This window comes from Arachis duranensis, chromosome 1, assembly GCF_000817695.3.
Source record: "Arachis duranensis cultivar V14167 chromosome 1, aradu.V14167.gnm2.J7QH, whole genome shotgun sequence".
Taxonomy (NCBI): Eukaryota; Viridiplantae; Streptophyta; class Magnoliopsida; order Fabales; family Fabaceae; genus Arachis; species Arachis duranensis.
Window position 1 is genome coordinate 105,752,345 of NC_029772.3, and position 23,976 is coordinate 105,776,320.

Below are 23,976 nucleotides of genomic sequence, written 5' to 3' on the forward strand. Positions count from 1 at the left end.
GAAGCCAATGAACACCATTATCACTTATGTATTTTCAACGGTGAAGTTTCTACACACCATAGATTAAGGTGTGGAGCTCTGTTGTTCCTCGAGTATTAATGCAATTACTACTGTTTTCTATTCAATTCATGCTTATTCTTGTTCTAAGATATCCATTCGCATACAAGAACATGATGAATGTGATGATTATGTGACGCTCATTATCATTCTCAACTTATGAACGCGTGCCTGACAAACACTCCCGTTCTACATGCAAACGAGCTTGAATGCATATCTCTTAGCCTTCTGGTTCACGATCAGAGTCTTCGTGGTATAAGTTAGAATCAATTGGCAGCATTCTTGAGATCCAGAAAGTCTAAACCTTGTCTGTGGTATTCTGAGTAGGATCTGGGATGGGATGACTGTGACGAGCTTCAAACTCGCAAGTGTTGGGCGTAGTGACAGATGCAAAAGGATCAATGGATCCTATTCCAACATGAGTGAGAACTGACAGATGATTAACCATGCGATGACAGTACATTTGGACCATTTTCACTAAGAGGACGGGAGGTAGCCATTGACAACGTTGATGCCCAAACATACAGCTTGTCATGGAAATGAGTATGAAGGATTGGATGAAGGCAGTAGGAAAGCAGAGATTCAGAAGGGATAACACATCTCCACACGTTTATCTGAATCTCCTACCAATGAATTATATAAGTATCTCTATCTTTATTTTATGTTTTATTTATCTTTTAATTATTGAAACTTCATAACCATTTGAATCCGCCTAACTGAGATTTACAAGATGACCATAGCTTGCTTCAAGCCGACAATCTCCGTGGGATCGACCCTTACTCACGTAAGGTTTATTACTTGGACGACCCAGTGCACTTGTTGGTTAGTTGTGCGAAGTTGTGAAAAAGAGTTGAGATTACGATTGTGTGTACCAAGTTGTTGGTGCCATTGAGATCACAATTTCGTGCACCACCTGTCCTATGGCTAATGAGCTCATCTGTCGGTTATCCAGCCAACCCGACAAGTCCGAAAACCTTAGACTGTCCCCCGACGCGCATCCCCATGAGTCTATGCATAATTTCATATATATATATATATATATCAAATCGCTCAATGGGGGTACCATTCCCAGAATTTATAGTGCCCGGTCACCCTTACTTCGTAGGGTCAACAAAATATCGAGTTTCAACCTGGAGCAAGTGGGGGCAAGCCACTGCATTTACCCAGCAAAACTCGTGTATCAAATAATTCAAATTCATAAGCCATATGAATAGTTCACTCAACATTCATCAATGTCTGAGTCATTCTCAACATCATCATCATTTATCAATCCATATCTCATTTCCAAATTCATTCAAAAATCATATTTCCACGAAAATCATCATCATCTTTCTTTCCATTCCGTTCATTAACAATCTCAATCCAAAACATAATTCTTTCTTTGATAAATAAATTAATCTTAAACCATATAATGTTTAAAACTAAATCTTTTAAAATAATTACTTCAAACGAAACTTCTAATTTTATAAAATTTCGGCAGCATCTCCTCAAAAATTCGGATTCTGCCACCCGTTTTGGGTCCCAACCAAACCAAACCAAACGCCTGTTAATCATTCAAATCACTTCCAATAATCATTATCACAACAATAATCCTCAACCCAAGGAAATTACAAAAAAATCCGAAATTCAGTTAACCAATCCTATAAATCGCAATTTAAACCAACTTCAATCAACAGCATCAGTCAATAATTAAGAATTATCAGTCTTCTCAAACAGTTTGAAACCAAACCATTCCTCAAACCCTTTTCAAATCATTTCCAATTAGTAAATCATTCTCAATAAATAAAACGTTTTTAAATATCAAGTCCTTTCCAAATTTGTTTTAAAATCAAATTTCGATATCAAATCGGGTTCAATATCAAATCAAATTGCAATATTAAATCTTTTCTAAAATCAAATCGTTTCCACAATTAAACTAAATGCCAATAATAAATCTTCTCCAATAATTCAAGGAAAGCCACTTTAACAACATCAATCGACTAACCAAAATATCCAACTTCCTCAATCGATCAATCTATCAATTAAACTAATAATCTCATTCATCCAAAATAACTGAATTCAATTCATAAGACTTACAAAATTACCAAAAATATATTTTACGCATTAATATCGATTTATAACAACTCTGGAAAGTAAAACAAGTTTAAGAAAAGCGTCCCTACCTCGACTAGCTGAATTCAAGAATCAAAGGCGACAAACCCACTTATTCCAAATTAACAGCAACAACAGCAATGGCATTAGAACCAGCAGTAGTAACAGCAGCAACATCAACACCGAACAGTAACAGTTTATTCTGACAAGTTAAAATTAACATGAAATGGATATTAGGTGAAACTAAAACTAATTGACATGGTGAAGGAGGCAAAATAAGTTCAGTCTCACCATGAAAAATAGCAAACCCTAACGAAACAGGGGCGGGGCAGAAGGAGTAGTGGTGGTTTTTCGGCGGCTAGAGGCACGGCCACCACCATGGCAGCACCTTGAGGAGTAGCGGGCATGGCAGCAGGAACGGAGATAGATCTGACAGCGATAAACGGCAACTCCTCCCTCATCCCTCCATCGCGTCTCTCACTCTCTCTACTCAGATCTCGTTTGCTCTCTTTCTCCTCTGACTCACCCTCCCTCCAGCGTCCTCCACGGTTACGGTGAACCCATCGCGGCGGCGCAGGAAGCAACGCTTCCATCCTCTGCGCGACCTCTTCTCCCTCGATGACTCCTCTCTCTCTCTCGCGGTTCCTTGCATCAGTGGCAGCTCGACAGCGGCGACTTCAAGATAGATTGGTGGTAGCAGAATAGTGAACTGGGCAGCGCGGAAAGGTCTATGTCCCTCTTCTCCGCGACAGCGATGGGAGCGGTGGCACCTAGCCCCGACGGCAGCGAGCCTCCCCCTCCCTTCCTTCTTATTGTCTTCCCTCTTCTCTCTCTCAGATCTCTCTCTCCCTTTCTTTTGTTTCTTTCTGTGTGTGTGTATGTCATTATTGTTGAGGGTGAGTGCATTAGATGAGGGTGGGGTGAGTGTGGCAGTGGGTTAGTGGTGGTGGGGGATAAATTAGATTACAATTAAGGTTAAGAGTAATGTAAATTAGGGTTAGGGTTTAATTTGGGAATTAGGGTTTGATTTAGGAAAAATTGAGGTTTTGTTTAATTTTAATAAAATTAAGAGATAATATATTAAATTAAATTCTAAATTAATCCTTTTAAAATTATTTTAAAAGTATTATTTAATTATCAATTTGTTAATTGACTTTTAATTAAATATTCTAATTTAAAATATAAGATAATATAATTAATTTTCTTTGTTTATAAGAATTAAAGTATTAAATTTCAAAATCTAAATTATTTAAACCAAATTATATAAAATTCTTATTATTTTACATTTGCTAAATTTTATAATTTAAATATAGAAAATAATTTAATAATTATAAAATCAGATAAAACCTTAAATTGTTTTAAACACTTTTCAAACAGAATTTGTTTTAATTATCTTTAATAGAATAATTTTAGGGATTAAAATACCTAATGATAAATAAATCTAAATTAGCTCTTAATAAAATCTTCTAAAATTTTTATATCTTATATTGTTCATCGGGACCACATATATACATTGTCTTTTTAGGTGTCTTCTCTGTGAAATTTTTTTACAATGGAGTTGGAGTATAGTAGAACTAGTCAGCTAATACAACTACCTCTGCTTGTGAATAGGTTGTTAGTCTGTTATATATTTGCCAACTAGATGTTTTATAACTTTTATTTAGATTTAATCCTTGACAATATATTTGTTTTAGTGGCTAAGATATTAGACATTTCATTCTATTCTATAAAGTAAAATTGATTACCTTGATGTCCTTCACTAAAAATACTAAGTTAAATTCTTTGTAGGTTTCTTTTGACAGGATGTTATGATGGTTTAGAGAGGTAATAATCTTGTGTCATTTTGTTCTTCAAGAATAATTGACATATTTTATGGTTGAGTTGAGTGACATATCATTTTGAGTTTTCATCTAGTAAACTTCCATCATATGGATATATTTCAAGGTGTGAAAAGGTGCTAGATTGGGTACTCATCCATATGTTAGAGGGATATAGTGATGCTGTCACATCTATTGGTATCATCAACTCAGAAGGTATGAAGAAAATATAGAATTTTTCCTATATGCTGCTACCTTTCTTTCTTTTTTTTTCTGATTGTTCAATCTTAATAGTTATAGATGCATATTCTATTTCTGTTGTAAAATTCAAAGAGATCTAACAGTATTAAATAGTTCATTGTTGATTCTCCCTGGCTATCAAGTTTAATGTTACATTAGTTTTGCTTTTTGTTTTTTATGTTCTTTTTTTGTTTTTCTATGGTGATGATGCTTGGTTTTTAATGATATTATTATGATTATTTGTTAGTATTTTCAATGTTTCAGTTTCTTGAAAGATAATCCTTAGTATGAACACAATTAAATTTTTATTATTCTCTAGTAACTATCCTTTTATGTAGTTAGATGATATTGAAATATTTGAGACTTTATGTAGTCACATGATATTGAAAAATTGAAGTTATTGTTTTATTTTACTTTAAAAAAATAGTAATAATTATGTAAAACAATACCATTGCAATTATTTTTGGAATTATTGACATTGAGAATTTTTTATATATAGAGAGTTATGTCTTATGTTGAGAAATTGTATTATAAAAGATTAGTTTTTAAATTTTGATATTAAAAAATAAATTTTTAATTTGGGAGTATGTAAATGAGATGAGATTAATGAATATTTTAAAATTAAAAATAAATAATTACAGAGTTTGTAGAGGTTTGAAAATCTCATAAAATATTTAATTTTTGTTAAATTAGAAAATTAATTTGTGGCGTTTTAAACTTTCACAAAAGTGATTTAAAACCACTACAAAAGTCTAATATAAACCGATACTAAACATGCACAAAAAAGATCTCGTGGTACCTCAAATTTTGAGAGTTTCTAAAAACTATTTTGTGAGGATTTAAAACCGCCACAAATAGAAAAAAACTGTCACAAATAAATAAAAACCTTGTAGTGTGACGTGTATGATACACATAACATAGTTAGCTGTACCAAAGAAATAACTTACCTACTTTTCCAGGATTAATAATTAAAAGGAAAAAACTTACGTACACCTATCTTCATGTGAAGTTGATATTTGAGAACTGTTAAATCATTTGACAAATGATTTGACAAGTTTGATTAAATTATCAACTATCAACTTCACATGAAAATGACTTGTTAGTCGCATAAAATAAATTATAAAATGAAGATGGTGCAATCGGCATCGAAGATCGTACACAGTAAGTCTTGTTGAGTGTGATGAGTTTTTGTCGAAGGTTGTTGATAGGATAAAGGTATATGGTTCGATGAAGTTTGTCGAAGTGAAACAGAGCAGTTAAAACAGTGTTAGGATCAACGGTCAAGACAGTTGAAGACGGTTACACAACACATGTATCTGGTGGGAATTATTACTTTTCAGGCCTGCATATGAAACATGTGATGAAATCTAATTGGTTGAGAAAGTCTATAAATATACAAGATTTATAAGAAGCAAAGGTTTGAATTCGGTTTCAGAAAATACTCTTGCATACTCACATTCCTTGTGACTTTCTGAGTCTGCCAAGAGCTTTCTTTTCTATAGAGTTTCTTCCATGTCTTTACTTTTTATTTAAATTCTCTGTAATTTCCTTTTCAGCAAGTTATTTCCCTTTTGCAATGTATTCTTTTCCTTTCTTTTGAATTTAAATTAGTAATTTTAATTTCAAACCATTTCGACTCTGTCGAAGTTTACAATTTATTTCTTTTATTTTCAAGTTCTTACTTTTTTGCAATATCTTTTCTTTTCAATTCAAGCATTTAAATTTCAGTTTACATTTTTCTTTTTTCTTGATTCTGTTCAAAGAATGATCTTTGATACATGTTTGAAAATTGGTACGCTTTAAAGAATAGTAGGTTTTGCTCCCAGATAGTAGATATCAAACCAACCAAAGATTTGCTAAAAATCTACATAACAAATTAGCACGCCCAGTGGGATAATTTTATAAAGTATGTCAAAAGATTCATTGGTCTTTTTGTAATGTTTTAGTTTATGCAACTTCGAAATGGCAGGGTCATAAACATGGTTGATGAAATTTTGAATAGCAATATTGGGTCATCTTCAAATAATAATGTCCCTATAATAATTGCGCAAACTTCTGCAGAATTAACATCATATACAGAAGGGAGTATTCAAAATCTAGGCAACGGTTTTGGAGATAATGTTGTAGTTAATAATACTTCTACAGGAAATAATCTAACACAAATACAACCATCAATAACTGCAAGGTGGCCTCCTTTTGGCCTTCCTTTAGGTTATACTCCACCTATGAGTGGTTACATGCCTCCGATTAGATTTGATTGCACACCAGGAGCAGTTAATAATCCACCACATCCACATAATCCTGAGTTTGCTTGAGATTATCAGGTGGGGTCAACATCGAATAATTCTACTTCGATGGCTACATTTCGACAGCATGTCAATGAGAGTCATGACTTAGTCAATCTATTGACTCAATAGATGATTATTATCTTGAATCCCATGATGGCTAATCATGAGACAAAATTTGAGCATTTGGCTAGGCAAATTGAACGAATTGCTCGGATTGTTGATTATGATAAGGGTGATCGTCAAAATTTAGGAGTAAATCCCGAGGACCTAGAAAATAATCTTAGAGATATGAATGACAATGTGAATTTAGATGCGAATGTTCTTTATGTAGTTCGACATGATCAAAATGATGGTGATGTATTGGATAGGATTCATGTTAATTAGTGAGAAAAATGTTATCAAGTAACTAGGATTGTCAAGGATGTTCTTAATAGGGTTGGTATTAATGTGGATTTTTTTAATCGATCATATTTTATTTCTGTATCCCCTACTACCATGCAAATGGCAGAAGTGCCAAGGGGTGTGAAGAATCCTAAAATAGTAACAAAATTTGCAGGAGAAGTTAGAGAGTCCACCACTGAGCATACTACCCGATATATGGTTGAATTAGAAAATTTGGCAAATGATGAAAATTTGAAAATAAAATTTTTTCCTTTTTCATTAACGAAGAATGCTTTTTCTTGGTTCTCGAATTTAAGACCTAACTCGATTGTTATTTGGGCACAATTGCAAAGTGCTTTTCATTCTCATTTTTATAGGGGAGTTAAATATAACAATTACTGATTCTGTCGCTTTGAAGCGTGATGATGGTGAATCAATCGATGATTTTATGATTCAATTTAAAAACGCTCGAAGTCGATACTATGCTTCTCTTCCCGAAGGTGAGGTAGTACAGATAGCAACTATGCGTTTAGGATTTTACATGCATTGAAAATTGCTTAATGTACATATACCTGATTTGGTTCATTTAGTTGAAAGAGTTAGACGGATAGAAATTCTTCAAAAAGAAGAAAAAGTGTTTAAAAATGAGAAAAGTTTAAGAATAAGTCTTTTGCTTGAAAAAAAAAAGTTTCGTATATTGAAATGGGATCTTTGAGTGAAGAATTTGATTTTGAATTTCCTTGAGTTGATATGGCTTAACTAAAGAAAGGGTCACCTTTTGTTTTCTCTTCACTTAAGAAGATTGCAAATGTTAAAAAGTTCAATGATGTGAAGTATAAAAGTATTAAAAATTATAGTTTTGATATTTTAAAATCAGAACAAATATTTGATATATTGCTTACAGATAAACAATTGGTTATATCAGAAGGCAAATCATTGCTTTCTACTAAAGATTTGAAAAGAAAACCTTATTGTAAGTTTTATCAATCAACTAGTCATTCGACTAATAAGTGTGTCTGGTTCAGGGATTTGATTCAAGAAGCAATTATGGAAGGAAGATTAAAGTTTGATGATAGGAAAAAACAGATGAAAGCTGATACTGATCCCTTTGATGCTGAAGCAAATTTTGCTGAACCCTATTTTATAGGGATAAACATGGATGGTTTTACTTCCTTCGAGTTTGATTCAACTGTGGGGGATTTTGAAGGGAATGTTCAACAAGTGTACCAAGGAGTGGGTAAAGAATTGTTAGAATTTCTTATGCATCATAAATTAAAGGATTAAGATGTTTCTTTATGCCCTTGATGTAATGTTTTATTTGATGCTGAAGCTGTAGCTATTTTTGAGAAAGAAATGATGAAAAAATAAGTGGCTCATAAAGAAGAGCAAGTCCGTTAGAGGCATTCGTCTCGACGTCAAGAAGGGCAAAGTTCTCAAAGTCATCAAGAGAATTACTCTTCTTTGTTTAATCGTTCTCAAGCAATTAGAGTTTAATGGATTAAGAATTGTCATGAGTTCCATGATCGAGAAGTGCAAGAGTATCGACAGCGCCAAGCTCAAAAGAACTATCGAGGATTCAATCAGGGTCATTACCCATATCCTCCAAGAAAGGCAAGAGGAAATCGAGGAGGAAGATACTTTCAACGAGTGGCATCTGGGAAGCCATCTGCTTTCATGGATAAGGGGACAACACTTTCCGTCCATACAAGGATAGTTTTTCCATCAGATGGAGAACTTATCGAAAGGGAATACCTTCTCCAGCAAAAGGGGGGTAAAGGGAAAGCTGTCAAAGCTGATCATATTAAATCTAATGAGAAAGATGTTAATCTCGATAACAAATATTTTGATGAAGATGATGAAGAGATTGTTAGCACAATCTCTATTATTCCTACAGAGTATTTGGGAGAATATGAGAAAAATCCTAATGAGGATTATGGTTTAGAAGATGAAGAAGCTTTTGCTTTCATTTGTGAGAATGAGGAGGTATGTTGTTTCAAAAAAGGCTATAGAAAGCAAAAGTCACACCTTCGAGCATTACATATTAGCGCTATAATGAGCGGCATATGTGTTAACAAGGTCTTGGTCGATGGAAGAGTGGTGATTAGTTTATTACCGAAAAGGATGTTAAACAAGGTTGGAAAATATTTTGACGATCTGATTCCTACTAATATTTTGGTAACAGACTACAGTGGAGTTTCAACGCCAGCAAATTGTTTGGTTACTCTTTGAGTTTAGGTTGGTTCTTCATCTCAAACCACTGTATTTGTAGTGGTTTTTTCAAAGGCCAGTTATAATGCATTGTTAGACCGAGATTGAATCCATGGTGTTGAGGTTGTATCTTTGATCATGCATCGAAGCATCCTTTTTTGGATTGACGAAGAAAAATCTGAAGTAATAAAGGCAAATGAAGGTCTTTATGTTGAGTAAATGCATGTCAATTTTAAAGTGTATAATGACAAGCTAAAACCTCTTAATTTCGACAGGATGCTCAATTATTATAATTGTGAAGGCTAATTTCTGAGTTCAGAGGGGCTGAATGTGAAGCTTCGACATCCAAAACTCAATTATACTCCTATAGGGTAGGAGTAATAGCTTTTATATTAAATAGTTCGATTGTGTTTTGTAATGGCTGATGATCAAGATTTGTCAAGCTATTTACTTTCTTTAAAAAATTACTTAAGTAGTTTTTATTCTGCAACATGTTTTTTCATTCCTATCGATGATTCTTTTGATAAAGTCGAGTCAAATATGGATTTAAATTTATCAATATGTCATTCAATTCCTAGCACAGTTTTGATTCTTAAAGTCAAATCTGGTAGTAATTTATATTTTGCAACATGTATTTCCGTTCCTAGGTATAATATTGTTAGCCAATCTTATGTCGATGTATCCCAAGATCTTTGCTTTGTAAAAAATTCGACTACTGATTTAGCTGATAAACCTAATAAAGTGTGTGTTTCTTCAAATGATTCAATAGATTTCTCTTTTGATTGCATTTATGACCTCGAGCATTTAAGTTTTGAGAAGACTTCAGTCATTTATGATCATGTTGAAAAGGGATTTGAATCTCAAGATTCGCTTAAGGAAATTAACTTAGGTGTTAATGGAGAAGTCAAACCCACTTATATTAGCAAACAAATAAATGAGGAGTTTTAAAGAAAGTTGATTAAACTTTTGCTTGAATACAAAGATTGTTTTGCTTGAGATTACGTCAAGATGCTTGGTCTTGATCAATCTTTGTGGAGCATCGATTACCAATAAAGCCAATCTCTCGACCAGTGAAGCAAGCTCCAAGGCGTTTTGCACCTGAAATAAATGTTAAGATAAAGGAAGAAATTGAGCATTTGATCAAGGCTAAATTTATCTAGACCACTCGATACATTGATTGGGTATCGAATATTGTTCCTATAATGAAGAAAAATGGAAAGTTGCGTGTGTATTAATTTTTGAGACCTAAACAATGTAACTCCTAAAGATGAGTATTTTATGCCTGCAGCAGATATGTTGATCGATTTTGCTGTGAAAATAAAAGTTTAAGTTTTATGGATGTTTATTCTGGTTATAATCAGATCTTTATAGTGAAGGATGATGTATCGAAAATAGTTTTTTGATGTTCAGGTGCTTTAGGTACTTATGAGTGGGTTATGATGTCCTTCGATTTGAAGAATGATTGGGCAACATACCAACGAGCAATGAATGCGGTTTTTCATGAATATATTGGAAAATTTATAGAGGTCTATATCGATGATATTATGGTTAAGTCAAATGATGTTCAATATATTGAAAATCTACGAAAGGCTTTTGATACCATGCGTTAAAAGGGTTTGAAAATGAATCCCTTAGCTTGAAGTGTGCTTTTGGTGTGTCTGCCAGAAACTTTTTAAGCTTTGTGGTTCAGAAAAAGGGAATTGCAATCGACCAAAATAAAGCTAAAGTCATTTTGGAATTACCACCTTCAAAATCAAAGAAAGAGGTTCAATCTTCTTTTGAAAAATTTAACTTTTTGCGTAGGTTTATTTTTTTTACCTGGTCAAACTTAGATATTTTTTTCTTTGGTGAAATCGAGGGATGCTTCACAATATGTTTGGATCCAAAAACATCAAGAAGCTTTCGAATCGATAAAAACTTATCTTTCTAATGCACCTATCATGGCTATGGTTCGATCTTATTAGCCATTAAAATTATATGTTGTAGCTTCAACAAATACAATTGGGTATATACTTGCTCAAGATGATGATAATGGTAATGAAAGAGCAATTTATTAATTAAGTAGGGTTCTTTTTTATATCAAAACAAGATATTCTCCTATTGAAAAGTTGTGTTTATCGTTTTATTGTGCTTGTACTAAGCTTAAGTATTACATGATTGCAAAGACTATTCAATTTATTGTACAAATTGATCTTGTCAAATACATGTTGTCTTACCCAGTTTACATGGTCCAATAGACAAATGGATACTTGCTTTGACTGGATTTGATCTGCAATATGTTCCTGACTGCTAAAGGTCAGGTCATTGCAGATCTTTTGGTTGATAAACCAGATGATCTTCATGACCAGGGGACAAATCAAGAGGAGAGTGTTGTTGAAGTCAAACTTTGGAAGTTATATTTTGATGGTTCGAAACACAAAAATAGTATTGGTATTGTAATTTTGATTATAACTGCAAATGGAATTCCATCGAAATTTCTCTTTGGGTTAAAATATCCATGTTCGAATAATGTGGCTGAGTATGAGACTTTAATATTAGGAGTAGAGATACTGATTAGTAAAGGAGCACAGAATGTTTTGATTTTTGGTGATTCTCAATTGGTGTTGGAAAAATTTAAGTGTACAAATGAAGTATTGCAAAAATATTTATCAATGGCGTGAGAATTATTGGTGTCATTTTGAAAGGTGATATTAACATATATTCCGAGGATTCAAAATGAAAAAGCAAATGAGTTGGCTTAAATTGCTTTAAAGTATAAAATTTTTCCTAAGACATTAGAGAAATTGGTAAAGATAAAGGAAATTCTTATCTTTATCGAGGAACGTGAAATTTTGGTTATCAAAGATTGGAACGATGATGCTTAGAGAAAGCTAATTGCGTTGTATTTAGAGAATCCGAATGTTTAAGTTGATCGAAAAATAAGATTAAAAGTAATAAACTTTGTGATGGTAGGAGATGAGTTGTATAGAAGAGGTGTCAAATGAATTCTTATGAGAAGTTTGAGTAAGTCTGAAGCAATGATTGCTCTTGGAGAGGTTCATAATGGTATTTGTAGAGCACATCAGGCTGGAGAAAGAATGAAACAGGTATTACAGTGTGATAGAGTGTTTTGGACAACCATGATCAAAGATTGTATTGAGTATGCAAAGGCATGTCAATAGTATCAGAAACATGGTATAATACAACAATACCTACTGTTGAATTGCATTCGATAATCAAGCCTTGGCCATTTAGGGGTTGGGCTTTGGATTTAATTGGTATGATTCATCCACCATCGCCAAAAAATCATAAATTCATTTTGGTAGCGATTGATTTGTTTACCAAATGGGTACTTTAAAAGAAGTTGGCCAAAATGAGATTATCAATTTTATCGAGAAAAATATTATACATCATTTTGGGATTTCTCAAACTTTAAGTACAAATCAGGGTACAATGTTTATTGGTCGATATATAAGTAATTTTGCACATCGAGAAATATAAAGATGGTGACTTCAACCCCGTATTACGCACAGTCAAATGGCCAGGTTGAGGCTACAAATAAAATTTTTAACAATTTGATTAAGAAACATGTTGGTAGGAAGCCACGTAGTTGGCATAAGACATTAATTCAAGTTCTTTGGGCATATCAGAATTTTTCGAGGGGATCAACAAATACTTCGCTTTATAAATTAGTGTATGGTCATGATGCGGTATTGCCTTTGGAAATTAATCTTAATACTATGCGAGTGATGAAGCAAGATGATTTACCAATCGAGGATTATTGGAATGCTATGTTCGATGAGATGAATGAATTAGACAGTGAGCATATTATGGCACTTGATAATCTTGTTCATAAAAAAAAGTATAGCTCGAATTTATAATCAACATGTGAAGCAAAAAGTTTTTGTCGATGGCGAGTTAGTTTTAAAAGTTATTTTACCAATGGAAAAGAAATCAAGGGTTGATGGAAAATGGTCTCCTAATTAAGAAGGGACCTTATCAAGTGGTTAAGTTATATTCAGGAAATGCTTATAAAATTAAAATGTCAAAACAGGTATAGAAATTAAATCTATTAATAGGAAGTATCTAAAACGATATAGATGTTTTGAAGAAAATATTTACAAAAAAGGGGAGTCCACTTAGATAACATAAAGATGATAAAGAGTTCAATAGACAATACAAAAGAACTTGAAAATCTTAGACCATCTCACATAGTTCTCGAAACAGATCTTTCTTCCTCTTTTCAGCTTTTAAGTAAGGACCTTCCAGCAAAGCTTCTTATTCATGAATTTCAGCAAGTTCTCTTTCGGGTTCCTCTCTGCGACGAGCTAGTTGTTCTCGAGTACTGGCAGTATTAGCAACATTTATTTCATACTTCTTATAAGTTTTTTGTATTAATGCAAAAGAAGTTTCTAGTTGCACAAATTCTGTTTCGATTTCTGTCATTCTTTTCTTGAAGTTAGTGAGCTTGTTGTGTGAGATGAATAAGTTGTTGGCAATTTTCTCGAAAATTTTCACCACTTTTGAGAAGTTGAAAGGAACTCAATATTCGAGAGAAGCACTCAGAATATCAGAGAATATAGAGTTTAAGTCATCTCGATTTACCCATTCATCAATAATATGCTTCAAAAATTGAAGAATAGCTCCTAGCCTTTCGATAGGATGAGGAGTTAGTTCTTTAGGGAGCCCGTGTCCTGGTGATTCGTCAGTAGCCAATACTGGAGATGGAATTTCTATCTTATGAGAAATACTGAACATAGCAGAAAGAAGCTCATCTAAATCAGCTTCTGGTAGGCTAAAGGTTGTGGCTGATGGAGGTTGATGACTCTGTTGAGGCTGATCAGAAGCATGTCCAGCTTGATTGTCAGGATTGGGTGTATTATTGGTTTCTAGACTGGTGTGAGAAATGGTTTTGCCTATTTCATCGTCTTTTTCAATTGGGATATCTTATTTAGAAGGAGAAGAAATAAGAGTGAGATCGACATTAATTTGGTGAGGAGAAAGTTCTTCTTCCATGTCTTGGACTTTTGGGGGATTTTCTTGATTTGGTTCATTTGAAAAATTTCTCTCTTCGATAGGCTGGACAACTTCTATGACAGGCTGGATGACTTCTTCGATAGGTTGTTCAATTTGTTCATCAGGTTGCTAGTTTCTTTGGTCAGTCTACAAGTAATGTGATATCACATGGCCACTAGACGAAGAGTTCGAAGACTTTTCCTCCTTTTCATCGACTGGAGCTTTTGTTGTCGAAACTAGTGATGGTTTCTGAGGAAGTGTCTCGATTTGAAATTGTTTAGTTACAAAATTCGGTTTTAGATTTTAGGTTTCATTTAAATTCTCTGTAATTTCCTTTTCAGCAAATTATTTTCCTTTTGTAATGTATTCTTTTCCTTTCTTTTGAATTTCAAATTAACAATTTTAATTTCAAAGCATTTCAACTTTGTTGAAGTTTACATTCTATTTCTTTTGCTTTTAAGTTCTTACTTTTTTGCAATTTTTTTCTTTTAATTTAAGCATTTAAATTTCAGTTTACACTTCTCTTTTTTCTTGATTCTTGATTCTGTTCAAAGAAGGATCTTTGATGGATAATTTGAAAATTAGTACTCGTAAAGAAGAGTAAGTTTTACTCTTAGATAGTAAATATTAAACCAACTAAAAATCTATATAACACAACTGTATGAGAGAGTATTCACCTTATTAAAAAGAACGATAATCAAGTAAAATTGTTCCACTAATCACCTTAAATAATCAAAACCCTTGAGCTGTACTCGCCTAACCATCATTATGTCCACAACGCGTACAACACAATGACTATTATTCGCACCCCTTTTTCTTTGTGGCTTTCTTTTCCTCATTGCATGCTCCGTTTTGACTTTTGACTGTGAAATTGATTTTAAATTTAGGCAAATGTTCACCATCATTTCCAATTCTTATCTATTCTAATCTGGAAGTTAGGGTGTGCTCCATTTTTTTTTTTTTCAAACACAAGCAACAAATAATACATCTAATTTTCTGGCCTAGGTCTTTCTTTGCATTGTTTGCTAACTTATACTATAGCATTCAGCATGGGAAGATATATTTGAATTGTATTAAATGGAAGAGAAGTAAATGTTAACAGAAATTTAAGAAGCCAAAGAGACAAGATCTAACATCTTTTGTTTTTTTTTTTTTTCTGCACACAAGTTAGAAAAATCACATTTACCAATGGAATTATCAAACACAAATAACAACAGGACAAAGATATACAAAGAATATAGATATGTGTGACATTTTGAAAGCTTGCAGCATGTGCCTCCCCCACAACCTTTGCTGACAAGATCACATATTTAACAAAACATTAGTATGCAAACCCTCCAACTCATTTACTTCAGAGGCACCTAACACCCAAATCAAACTCAGAAAACCTAAACTACCCAACTCAAACCCAAGGTAGATATGTATATCAATCAGTTATGCTTCAAAATGCTCCAACCCAAAATTTGCCAGAGAGATTCCAAAAGCCATGCTCTCAAGAATAGTAAGTGGTGAAGGGGGAAATGTGAAATTGAGAAATATACTTTGTATACTCAAACCACTATAGCTTGGCCACTAACCGCATCATGAAGCTGAAGCGAACCATCCTTCATCAAATTTATGCTTAAGCTTTTGAATCTCTCCCTTGAATACTGCCTTGATGCTTTTCTCCAGTCAGTTCCTGTCTTCATCATGGCTACAAATTCGTCATAGCTGATTCGACCATCCTGTGAAAACCAGAAAATCGAAAATTGTTATATAGAATTTCAGAGAATCTTAGCAAGGTTTAGATAGGGTCAGAATCAAATTGGATCATAGTATTGAAAATGCTAGATGAGTTTTAGGTAATCAGAGTTGCTTCCTGAATAATAGCTATAGTTTTAGCCTAGTAGGAAGCACTTGCCACTCGACCCAACAACTATGCATAAATCTAACGAGTTATGAGTTTGAAAGCCAGACCTTGTCAGTGTCGACTTCTCGCATGATGTCATTCAATACATCCTTATCAGTTTCTCCAGTCTCATCCAGCAATGCTTCCTCTAGCTCATCTAACTCAATATAGCCACTCCCATCTTTGTCAAAAAACGTGAATGCTTTGCGGATATGCTCATCATTCTCCATTCTTTGCAAGTGAATCGTCACAGCTACAAACTCTCCATAGTCCAGTACTCCATTCCCATCAACATCAGCCTGAGCCATTGGTAGGAAATAAAAGTATCCTTGAATCACAAATTTTTATTACATTTACAATAACAATTCCACAATTGAGGCATCAATGGCAATTCATTTTCCAACCTATTTAGATTATCAAAGATAACTTAAAAATGAAAAAATTGGTGGTATATGCAGCAGAAGCTAAATCAGTTTAATATCCATAAGTGAAGAACCTCAAATATTATTTTCATAAGCACCACATATCAGTGTAAAAATGAAACCTAAATAAGAACCAATTATCTAGCATATGGCAAGTATAGTTAATAGTGACAACCAAAGAAGTGAAACTGTACCAAACAATTGCATTATAGAAAGGTACACAGTTTGCAGAAGCCTACCACTTCCATCAGCATCCTTATCTCTGGCTCAGCCAATTGCGAACCAACCTTCTTCAACCCGGCCTTAAGTTCCTCGTACGTTACTTTGCCATCTCTGTCAGTATCCATCAATGTAAACATATCTTTGATTATTTCTACCTCTTCAACAGATAAATGTTCAGCAATCACCTGTAGCATTCATTTAAAGCAAACATAAAACACCAAAATAAAAATATTGTATATAGATATTAAGTCAACCATTATGCATAAACCACAATAGATGGTACTAACCCGAAGAGCTCTCTTTTTGAATCTGTTCATCACAGAGAACTGCTTAAGCCTTGTCCTCACAATATCTCCTAACGGAACATTTGAAGCTTTCTTTGCATTCTGTAGCCAGGAATGTTCTGCAACCATAATGACAGCAAATATCTTGAATCACTTTCTATAAACATTAAACTGAATCTCAGTAAATTAACATTTTTTAACACAAATACACAATGAAATAGAAATATCTCCCAACGACAGAAGTTGTGCAAATCAATTTTAAGAGGGGGGTTATACAATTATCACATAAATCCCTTAAAACATTTTGGGGGACAAAATGGATGGGCCAATATCTGGAACCAAATGCAACACAACTGAGTGACTCACCAAGAACCTGCTCCGCTGTCAACCGCTTCTTAGGATCAGGCTCCAGCATCTGCCTCACGAGGCTCTTAGCACTATCTGATATCTGCGGCCATGGCTCCCTCTTGAAGTCAATCACTCCCCTCAAAATTGCTAATGCAACCCCTTGTTCGGTCTCTGCAAAAAAAAAAAACCCCATAAAAACAAAATTAAACTCAAAAACAAAACATGCCATGAAAATCTTTCCAAACTTCTTAAAATCGTTGGCAGTTAATTATAAATCAAATAGACAAATACACACCTCACACAGAGTTTCTTTCGGACTTAGAAGTTAGAAGACACACACTCATTTTAGCATGTTGCCAGATTCAACTTGTATTTAGAATGATGGAAAACAAGAATCGAAATCTAGATCTTCTAATCATAGAATTCAGATACTCGGTGATAAACCATTTCTCGATTAGTAGAGAGACATAAATAGACAAAAGAGTAAATAAATCACCTGCCCAAAACGGAGGAACTCCACACAACAAAATATAAAGAATGACGCCAGCACTCCACACATCCACTTCGGGCCCATAGTTCCTCTTCAATACCTCCGGCGCCATATAGTACGGACTCCCAACGATCTCCGTAAACCTCTCTCCTGCAAAAACAAAACCATAACTGTCATCAGAACCGCCACAACTGCCACATACATTGATTGATTTTGAAACCGAAACAGTGCTTACCAGGCTTGAAGAACACGGAGAGTCCAAAGTCAATGGCCTTAAGAACCGAGTTCTCCTTCTTATTCGCAAACAAGAAATTCTCCGGCTTCAGGTCCCGATGCATGACACCGTTGACGTGACACATCCTCACCACCTCTGCAATTGTCCTTGCCACGTTCGCCGCCGCGCGCTCGCTGTAGTGTCCTCTCGCCACGATCCGGTCAAAAAGCTCGCCGCCAGCACAAAGCTCCATCACAAGGTGAACGTTCTCGTCGTCCTCGTAAGTCGCCCTCAACTTCACCACGTTCGGGTGGTCAGGAAGCGCGTTCATGATCGCCACCTCCCGCCGGACGTCTTCCACGTCCACGGCGGTGCGAAGTTTCCGCTTCGAGATGGACTTGCAGGCTAGCTCCTGCTTTGTTTCCCGGTCCGTACAAAGGTACGTGATCCCGAACTCGCCCCGGCCCAGTTCACGACCCAAAACATACTTGTCCGTGATTCTGGTCCGGTGCGGGCCCACCGGAATCACGTCTTTCAGCACACGGATCGGGGCTGGGGAGTGCCGTAGTAGGCCTTCCTCAGCGAATGGGTTCGGGCGGGTTTTCTTGTCCTTACGGCCCTGGCCGTTGGGGTTTTTGTTGTTGTTCTCGTCAGAAACGGCGTCGTTTCCTCGCACGCATGCGTTGCAGTTGCCCATGGAGGTTTCTTAGAGGTTGCAAGTTCAGAGCATGAGAGAGAGAGAGAGGGGTTTTCTCGGGTTTTTGGAGATGACGTGACGTATGTTTGAGTTTGTCGTGTTGTTGCCGCCGTCGGCCAGCGAGTTTTCCGGCGAGAATAAGAGATACAGACAGAGAGAAAAAAAGAGATAGAAGTGGGGAGAAAAGTCTATGCTGAAATTTTAGTAGGATTTTGTTTACAGGTGGAATTTATTTTTTTTTCCTTGTATAAAGTTTTAGATTTTTTATTCTTTTTGTTTTCCTTTTCTTTTTCGTAGAATTTTTATTTGGATTCTAATGAACGAACAAAACACAACAACTCCACAAGTTGCGTTTTGGGACTGAGTTGACTGGGGAAAAACTTGTTTGACTCCGTGCATGATGATTACCGTTCGCTTGTGCGTGTGCGTTTTTTTTAGTTGAGAATGAAATTTATTTTTTTTTTTGGTGAAAATTAAGAGTTTATATTATTTAAGTTATAATTTATTAGGAGTATGTTTAAAATAACATAATATTTATGTGTTTATTGGATTATTTAAATTTTTTAAATTTTTAATTTTTAATTTAAAAAATAAAGTATGATTTATTATCTTTGAATAATTTCTTTTTTATATTTTCTTTTGGTCTTATCTACGAAATAAATGGTAAGAAATTACATTTTATTCTTAAAATGAAATTCAAAATTTAGAAGATCCAAATTTTATATTTATATATATCATTAGATTTTATTAAATAAAAATTAAAGGCTAATATAAAAGAAGAGATTGATGGACTCTAATAAATACAAAATATTTTAGCACATAAATAAATACTTTAAATGACAATAATTTAATACACAGTATTTTAAATGATAACAGAATATTTTATTCTTAAATAATTAAATATAACACATATAAATATAAAAAATATGAGTATTATTTATTCATTAAAATTAATTATTATGCACGAAATTTTTATAATATTAAAAAATTATATTAAAATAATATTTTAAACTATAACTAACATAAAAATATAAAATAATTAAAATTTTATTTTATATTACTTGACAAATAATTAAATTATTATATTTAATTGTTATTCTTTTAATTTTTTTAATATAAATAATCAAGCCGTTTTATTTTTAAGGTGATGATGTTATTAAATTATTAGTGTGCTCGGCTTAAGGTTAAAAAAAATTGAGAATATTTTGTGAAAAAATTTTATATATCAAATTCGTCCGTTTAATATTATAATTGGTTAAAGTTATTTTAAATGTTTTCAAAAATAAACTACAATTACCTTTGCTTTATAATATATAGAGTAAACTACCATTTGTACCCACGAAAGTTGAAAACGTTGACATATCTATTCATAAAAAAAGAAAATTACCATTTGTACTTATAAAAAATAGTTTTTACAAGCAAAATTATCCAAACTCTAAAAAATTACCTAAAATCTCTAAATTACCCTTACCTTCACCACCACACCACCTCCTTCACCCAATCACCTTTCTAACCATAACCCTCTTCACCCAGCACTAGCAACTCTAGAGCCACAGTGCCCCCTTCTCCTCTTTTCACCGCCGACCACCTTCACCTATCGGGGCTACATCTCCTCATCACCGAACCAGTGCCCCTGACAAGCCACCGCGCCAACCGCCACTACCGCAGTCCCCTTTGCAAACCAAAATCGCGGTGAGCTCTCTCTCTCTTTCTGTCTCTTTCACCATTTTTCTTTTCTCCCAGAAAAAGTGAATCCAAATACATGAGACTTCTGTGTTTGATTGTTCAGATTTGATCTTCTCTCCTCACTCTCTTCACGAGTTAAACCCCAAAATGGTCCCTGAGATTGGCATTTTGCACTGAAATCGTCCTTGAGATTCCAATTGCACCAATTACGTCCCTGAGATTGAAAAAAATGCACCATAGTAGTCCCTGACCCATTTTCCATTAACGACGTGATGACATGGCATGATGACGTGGACTGTAAGAGACACGTGTCACTTCATGATTTGGCCACGTGTAATGGTATGGTGATGTGGTGACCAGTGACACGTGGTATGTTGACGTGGATTGTTGTGCCATGTGTCACAATGTTATTTGGCTACGTGTCCAGTTGTGCCACGTGTCGCAACAGTATTCGTCCACGTGTCATCCATTATGTCATCGTTGTATATGCACCAAATTAGTCCCTCACTTTGCATTAAGTGACTCATTTTAGTCCCTGAAATTGAATGTCGTGCACCAAACTAGTTCCTTCATCAATTTTTTCTCATTTTTTTCTATATATTTAAATTTCTCAATATTTTTGAATGCATTAATTTCAATTCTATTTTTTCACACGTTCTTCAAATAAAAGTGTTTTTATAAAATATTTTTTCTCTTGCGAATACCCTATTCGCCGACTTGGAGTTAACGTGAAGGCTTTTCAAGCACCTTCACTACCATCTCCAACCTCTTTCAGTACTTTTATAAAATATTTTTTTCTTGCAGATACCTCTAATAGCCGCCGTTTTGGAGTTGACGTGAAGGCATTTCAAGCTTCCCTCATTATCATCTCCGACCTCTTTCGTCTATACTGCAGAGATCAAAAGTGGTAGTGAGGGTGGTTGAAGTGCCTTCAATCTAGCTCATTTATACATAACGAAAACGTGTATTTCATAAGAAAAAAATATTTATTTTAATTATTAATTTCTTGTTAAAAACACATGTTTTTTTTATGAAAAAAATGTGTCTAATCAATCATATAATTATTTTTTTATAATAACATACTTATATATTACAAAATTTACCAATGTTAAAAAATTATATAATTAAAAATAAAATCTTAAAATTTTTTATGAAAGCACTTGTATTTAAACGATATATGAAAAAATAGAATTGAAATTAGTGTATCTAAGATATTAAAATTTTAAATTTAAAAAAATGAAAAAAAACTGGTGAAGGGACTAGTTTGGTGCACGACATTCAATTTCAGGGACTAAAATGAGTCACTTAATGCAAAGTGAGGGACTAATTTGGTGCATATACAACGATGGCATAATGGATGACACGTGGACGAATACTGTTGCGACACGTGGCACAATTGGACACGTGGCCAAATAACATTGTGACACGTGGTACAACAATCCACGTCAACATGCCACGTGTCACTGGTCACCACATCATCCTACCATTACACGTGGCCAAATCATGAAGTGACACGTGTCACTTACAGTCCACATCATCATGCCATGTCATCACGTCATTAATGAAAAATGGATCAGGAACTATTATGGTGCATTTTTTTCAATCTCAGGGACGTAATTGGTGCAATTGGAATCTCAGGGACGATTTTAGTGCAAAACGTCAATCTCAGGAACGATTCTGGGGTTTAACTCCTCTATTCACACCTTGGATCTGTGTTCTTTTTCGCCCTATTTCTATTAGCTTTCTCCATGACATCCTTTTCAATATTTTGTTCCCTCAAACAGCTTCAGATTCAGCTGAAACCAAGATCCAATTTTGACTCTCACCCATCGTCATCCATTTCAAATTCCTCTCTGGGTTGATTTTGATTCCTCCAAAGGTGAAGGTTATGGTGATGAAGGAGTGGCAATGAGGTGGTTTGTGGCATAGGTGGTTTGTGGCAGAGAAATGGAGGTTTTGTCGGAGAGAAGTCGGGCTATGGTGACCCACCCACTTGTTGCCGAACCGAGCGTGACGATCTACCTGTGGGTGAAGGCCTGATGCTCCACCTGTGAGGAGAGCTGGTTGCACATCAGAGCCTGCAAAAATGGGTTGGTTCATGAACCTGTAATAAAGAACAAAGCAAAGAGGTAGATATAACAATGGCAGGGATCAGGCAGTGACGATGGTGGTTCTACGACGCGGAAAGAGGTGAAGAGGGTTGGCTATGGCGAAGATAAGGTAGCGTGAAAAGGAGGGTCTTTAACGCAGTAGGCTCTGGTTCGAAGTCGATGGTGATGGTGGCGAGGAGAAGCTGGCGACGAGTTCAGAAAATGGAAAGAGAGAGAGAATATGGATTAGTGGTGGAGAAAAGATGAGAGCATTGTGAGAGAGAGAAAGGAGAGGAGGGAGGAGATGAGATGACAGTGGTAGTGGTAGAGAGAATGGTAGTTTAGGGATTTTAATTATTTTTTTAGAGTTTGGATAATTTTGCTTGTAAAAATTATTTTTTATGAGTACAAATAATATTTTTTTATGGGTAAATATGTCAACGTTTTCAACTTTCGTGAGTACAAATGGTAGTTTACTCTAATATATATTTAGAAGCTAATTTATATTCTCCCTTTACATAGAAATAATAAATATTTATGCTTTGTATTGGGAATAAAATGTCAACAACTATGATAATAATATAATTTGTTTGAGAATTAAAATTTAAAATCTGAATCAAACAAAAGATATTATATTCTTGTGCGATAATTTTCAAAAACAGATTAGAATAACTTAAAATAAGTTAGAATTCTTTTATTTTAAATAAAAGTGAAAATATTGTAGTATTATATTCTAAACTTACTCATATCTCTTGCGTTTAAACTTTAAAAAATTATTAGGTGTTAATGATACACGCAAAAAGTAATAAAGTAATTCATAATAATTTATTTTATTCAAATAATATAGAATTCTTCATGTTAAGTCATGTCTTAAGAGTTTTAAATTATTTACTTAATTATCTTAGCTTTAAATCATTGTCCATTTGGACTAATTTTAAACTCAACCAAATATAACTCTCCTATATTTAACTATTGAAACTGTACATGAAATTTATTTGGGTATGAATTACCTCCACCATTAAAAAATATTAAAAAATTTAACTAGAAAAATAAAAAAAATATATTATTATAAATATATAATTATAAATATTATATATATGAAACTATAAATGTTAAATTTAAAAAATAATTTTAAATTATTATCTACTTAATATTACCACAAAATAAATATGAATAAGAAATATAAATAATAAATATGAATAAGAAATATGAATAAGAAAAATTATAAGATAGATCCATGATGTAACACTCTACCACACAAAGCTTTACGCTTAAGTCGTAAAACATAGGTGGTGTGGTATTACGACCTCTAAAATAAAAATATGTACATATGATAGCAGAAAGATTATAGTATGCTAGGAGTCTTGAAGAATAGAGGGAGTAAAAAATTGCGAAATAAAAGCGAAACGCTCAAGAAATAAGTTAACTTGCGTGTTAAGAAAGACTATAGCTGTTAAGTGTAAAGTAATCCAAAACAGGAACAGAGGGTCAAAGATACAAAATAACAAGCTCCTGACTCAGCCTGCGAAGCCAAGATTGGCCGGAGAGTATATACACA

At 34.0% G+C, this 23,976-nt stretch overlaps 2 protein-coding genes across 2 annotated transcripts; one reads left to right on the forward strand and one right to left on the reverse strand.

Annotated features, from left to right (window-relative positions):
* Positions 1-12,564: 12,564 nt before the first annotated feature.
* Positions 12,565-12,942, forward strand: LOC107493750 (uncharacterized). Its single transcript, XM_016114802.1, has one exon. It carries the CDS (start codon positions 12,565-12,567, stop codon positions 12,940-12,942), a length of 378 nt encoding a protein of 125 aa, XP_015970288.1.
* A 2,302-nt stretch (positions 12,943-15,244) lies between these two features.
* On the reverse strand, positions 15,245-18,865 carry LOC107493668 (calcium-dependent protein kinase 10). The gene is made up of 7 exons (XM_016114727.3): positions 17,967-18,865; positions 17,738-17,881; positions 17,260-17,412; positions 16,897-17,012; positions 16,627-16,794; positions 16,034-16,264; positions 15,245-15,801 (listed from the first exon to the last, which is right to left on the reverse strand). Exons 1-7 carry the CDS (start codon positions 18,640-18,642, stop codon positions 15,628-15,630), a joined length of 1,662 nt encoding a protein of 553 aa, XP_015970213.1. The 5' UTR covers positions 18,643-18,865; the 3' UTR covers positions 15,245-15,627.
* Between the last annotated feature and the right edge of the window lie 5,111 nt (positions 18,866-23,976).

What these genes read in the sequence shown, in the direction of transcription:
- LOC107493750 (XM_016114802.1), top strand. Translation starts at nt 12,565, where the DNA reads ATGGTGACTTCAACCCCGTATTACGCACAGTCAAATGGCCAGGTTGAG.
- LOC107493668 (XM_016114727.3), bottom strand. Translation starts at nt 18,642, where the DNA reads ATGGGCAACTGCAACGCATGCGTGCGAGGAAACGACGCCGTTTCTGAC. An exon ending in AGTTCCTCCGTTTTGGGCAG is followed by an intron (nt 17,413 to 17,737) that starts GTGATTTATTTA and finishes TTTTTTTTGCAG; the next exon opens with AGACCGAACAAGGGGTTGCA. An exon ending in TAAGGATGCTGATGGAAGTG is followed by an intron (nt 16,265 to 16,626) that starts GTAGGCTTCTGC and finishes CCAATGGCTCAG; the next exon opens with GCTGATGTTGATGGGAATGG.